At 39.1% G+C, this 4,134-nt stretch overlaps 1 protein-coding gene across 1 annotated transcript in view; it reads right to left on the reverse strand.

The window, feature by feature from the left end:
• The window catches only part of LOC106528986 (Down syndrome cell adhesion molecule), a gene marked incomplete at its 5' end in the record, with an annotated part of 83,255 nt that overhangs the window by 66,071 nt on the left and 13,050 nt on the right, over positions 1-4,134 (reverse strand). The window contains 1 exon segment of the mRNA XM_014024282.1: positions 690-965. Coding sequence (XP_013879736.1) covers positions 690-965 — 276 coding nt within the window.

Genomic DNA, 4,134 nt, shown 5'->3' on the forward strand with positions numbered 1-4,134 from the left:
CTTCCTGATATCTGAGGCAGGAAACATAGCCTTATTATGGTTTTTTTGGAGTGGTAATTATGCTAATGTGCACGAGCAGCTGGATACGAACAGGTGGAATTTACGCAGCTCATTTACACACTTTTCCTGAAGATAGAAGAGTTTGTTGAATCTGACGTGACATGTTTGTACGAACCCTTTGTACGAACAAAAGTAAGAGAAATTTAGGATAAGAATACGAACATGTTCTTGCATGAGGCCCAATGTCTTTATATTGTTACAGACAGTTGGTTGTGGCGGCCATCTTGAAATGGATTAAATCCAAACGTTAATCAGGTGTAGACATACACTCAAACAGCTGTGTACAGATGGAGACATTCCATTGACTCCCATTAATTTCTACAGCCTAACCCTGACCCCCTACCCTAAACTTAACCCCCATCCCACCAATGGCATTTAAACCAAACAGAGACTCAGCTTAGGTCCCCATATGTAGGTGTTTTATCTTAAAATGGTCCTCGTGTGACAAAATACCTTTCCATACACACTCCTACAGGCTAAAACTCTGATGTTTGTCTTTCAGCAGAGGATGCTTTAACAAGTCTGCTGCAGTAACTAGAATGTATTCCAGTGAAGCGTTGACTCATGCTGATAATCTGGCCTGTTGTTTGTTTTCTATGTGAAGCAGATCAGAACCATAAGATCCAAACCTTTKACTGTCACATAGACGCCCTCCTGAGTGGACAGCTGGGGCTGCACCAACACGTGACACTTGTACTCTCCTTCATCCACATCCTTCTGCACGTCGAACAGTTTCAGGGTGCCGTTGTTCTCAAAGGCCCGCTGGCGGTGGTTGTATGGCAGCAGATTGTCYTCCTTGTACCACTTGATGGAATAGTAGGGGTATCCAATGACACGGCAGTGGATGTACATGTCCCGCCCAGCAATGGCAGTGAGGTTTTTCATTGGTCTGATGCTGGCAGGCCCTTGAGGACACATCAGAGAAACAACTTTCTTAAAATAATTTTGAGGTGGTGTTGGGCTGTAAGGCAGCTGTGCCGTGTTGTGTGTCCTGTCCGTGCCTCTGGTCATTCTGACAGCACAAATGTTTTTATGACTTGTTGAGGGCTTTTCAGAATGCCTGATTAAGTTTTCATGAAGACTTAAAAAATCATTAAAACTGTTAAACACATATTTTTACATTTCAAATGCAGTTCTATTAAATTGGCCTTTTGTTGGACTTTATAGAAGCAGATGCTTAGGACTGTAGCAGGGCTGCACTGATACTAGTATCAGGTGTCTCTCTGTATACTGTATGAGTATACTCGTATAGGCTGAAATGATTCCTTGAACAATTTGAGTAATTCGATTACTAAATACCCTTGAGGCAAATTATCTGCCTCGAAGCTTCGTAAAAAATAGGTACTGTTAAAATCAGTGCACTTATGCTGGATGGAATGTTATTTGAGTTACACAATGCTACGACGTTAGCGCTTCCGCTAGCGGTTACACTGTTGACGCGTGTATACTAACTGCTATTTTTAGCAATGGAAGGAGATGAAGAGTCCCAAAARGAGGAGCTCAGAAAACAACAGAAATTGTGAAAAGTGTGGGGTAATTTAAAACGAAACAGAAAAGACGACAAAGCGCAATGCGCTTGKAGGTCCTCSATGTTTCTGCACCGGAACAAAAACAGCTGATGTACMGAACGAGTCCAGAGTTAACAACAGGTGTTGTTCACGTTCCCTCMCTGACTAATCATAGTGACTACCTGYCAGAGTGTTATTTAACAGTGTGGAAGTTCTGTGATCAAAAACAACCCTTGAGTGTGCAGCAACAGATTGAAAGCATGAYCTGAAACACATTTATCTGTTGAAGCTTCTGTRTTAACTTAAATGAGACACCTGGAGTGAATATTTCAATTTTAAATGTATTTATAGAAAACAATAAGATTTGTTTCCTTTATACAGCTACTTTTTATGACTTTGAAACCTGTCATTAGCCTTCATTACCTCCGCCAAGTGCGAGGWAATGTTTTCGGTCGCGTATGTCTGTCTGTCATTCTGTCTGTGGACAACATTACTCAAAAACTTGTGGACAGATTGTCATGACATTTTTATCACATGTGGGTACTGAGCCAAGGAACACARCTTTAACTTTTGGTGATGTTCCGGATCACGATGCGGGTACAGGAATTTTTTTCTTTTAACACTCTGACATCGGCAAAGCTGTGATGCTTTTACAGGGCATGGGTTTCAAAGTGTCCAGCTGGTGGCACTGTAGTATTGGTATGCCCCTTTGTAACTCTATTACAGAATGAGGGAAATTGGTCTTGGCGGAGGTTAGCACTCTCTGAGTGCTTCTAGTTTATTACTGCTGTCATATTAGTCTATAGTTAAAAAGACAAAAAAAAAATTAATTGCCTGAAATGGGAACCCTGCTCCAACCTAATAACAGTCTTAATAAAAATACGAATTTACTTTTACTGTTAACAATAACATTTAAACTCTACAAAGCTCAATGTGCAACTCCCAAATTTTTATATTACACATTTTACCCTTGATCTTCATTTGATCTTTAACATAAAATATCACATTCGCTTTTCCAATCCATAAAAATTAATTACTATAACTTAGCTTTTTCAGTGATGGTTAAAAATGARTTAATGTCAGAGTGCTTTWACGTAATGCCTCCACAAGCCTCACACACATAAACGCAAACAAGTGGAGCTTAAAATTCATGCATACAACTGGTATTGTAATTGCTTTGATTACAGCAGGATCACCAGCAAGTTTAGGCTACCCCTTCACAATTGTGTTTCTCAGAAAATAAGRTTAAATAATGACTGCAGAAGATGACAATAATCAATAGATTAATTGATTACTAAAATAATTGTTAGCTGCAGCCCTAGTACTTATAAAAGTATTCTGACACTACAGTATCTGACACAACTTTGGGTTTTTTGAGCACTCAGGTGGTAGCAGCATGAAGATTAATATATTCTCATATGTGTCCTGATCTACACTCCTATTGGTGGTGATGAACCACAGAGTTGTTGCCAGCCACTAAAAAAACACCAGAAGAAGAAAAAGAAGCCACGTGAAGATATTGGTGACAAAAAGTAAAGTGGACTGAAAATTCTGCTCAGCTAAACTGTCAAAAGAAGGGGAAAAAAATCTCGTGATCTCAACACGAGCAATGGGACAGAAGGTCTGAAAACCAGCCCCATGCTAAGTGCAAAGAGTTTGCTAATAGCAGTGGTTAGCGAGGCTCTTTTTGTACACAGGATGTGAGTGTGATGCTGTGGCACTGGCATGGAAAACAACCGAACATTTTAAACATCAATTATCAAATGAAACAACTCTGACAGGTCGTGCAGTCTCTCCACCAGCCACGCCCTAGACTCTGGGATTATACAGATCTAAGAAGGAGCATCCTCAATCTTACTGCTCACCAATGGGCTCTTTTGTCAACAACCATGGCTGACCTGGGTTTGTTTGAGGAGTTAACACAAAAAATAAGCTCTAATGATTTTATAAAAGTTTGTGTACTGAATGTAGCAGCATTTATTATTTCTTGAATCCATATTTTCTGTTGGCAAGTACTCAAATGTAAGTYCTTATACTGGCTTTGAATGTACTGRAATGATCGGGTCCTCAATTTTGCTTTATTTGTCAATAAAAGCTTTTGCTTTCTCTGACAGGAAGAGTGAATGCTTGAATGCTTCTCCTCTCTGTTTATAAATCTATTTTAAGTAATTCAACATTTTGTTCACACATGGTGTGAAAAATACAATCATCAAACTAGAGAATTTGCATTTCCGGAGAAAATGCTAGTGTGAATGCCTCTTACTGATAACTTTAGCTGAAGCACAGCTAAGAAACAAATTGATGATGTCACTGAGGATGTCACTGATGCGACTAATGATGTCACTTATGTGACTGATGATGTCACTGACGACATCATCATCATCCGAATTCTAAAAATTGAAATTGCTAAAAAAACTTTAAAAATTTAAGACACCAAAAGTCATAGCCGCAATGTCCTGACGGAGCGGAACATTTTGATATATGAATGGTTTAAATAAAACAAAAATTGTAGAAGGAGAAGCCGTCCAAAAAAATGTACCCATTCAAAGTCAATGGGAAAAAAAAC

The sequence above is a fragment of the Austrofundulus limnaeus genome, unplaced genomic scaffold, assembly GCF_001266775.1.
Source record: "Austrofundulus limnaeus strain Quisiro unplaced genomic scaffold, Austrofundulus_limnaeus-1.0 Scaffold416, whole genome shotgun sequence".
Taxonomy (NCBI): Eukaryota; Metazoa; Chordata; class Actinopteri; order Cyprinodontiformes; family Rivulidae; genus Austrofundulus; species Austrofundulus limnaeus.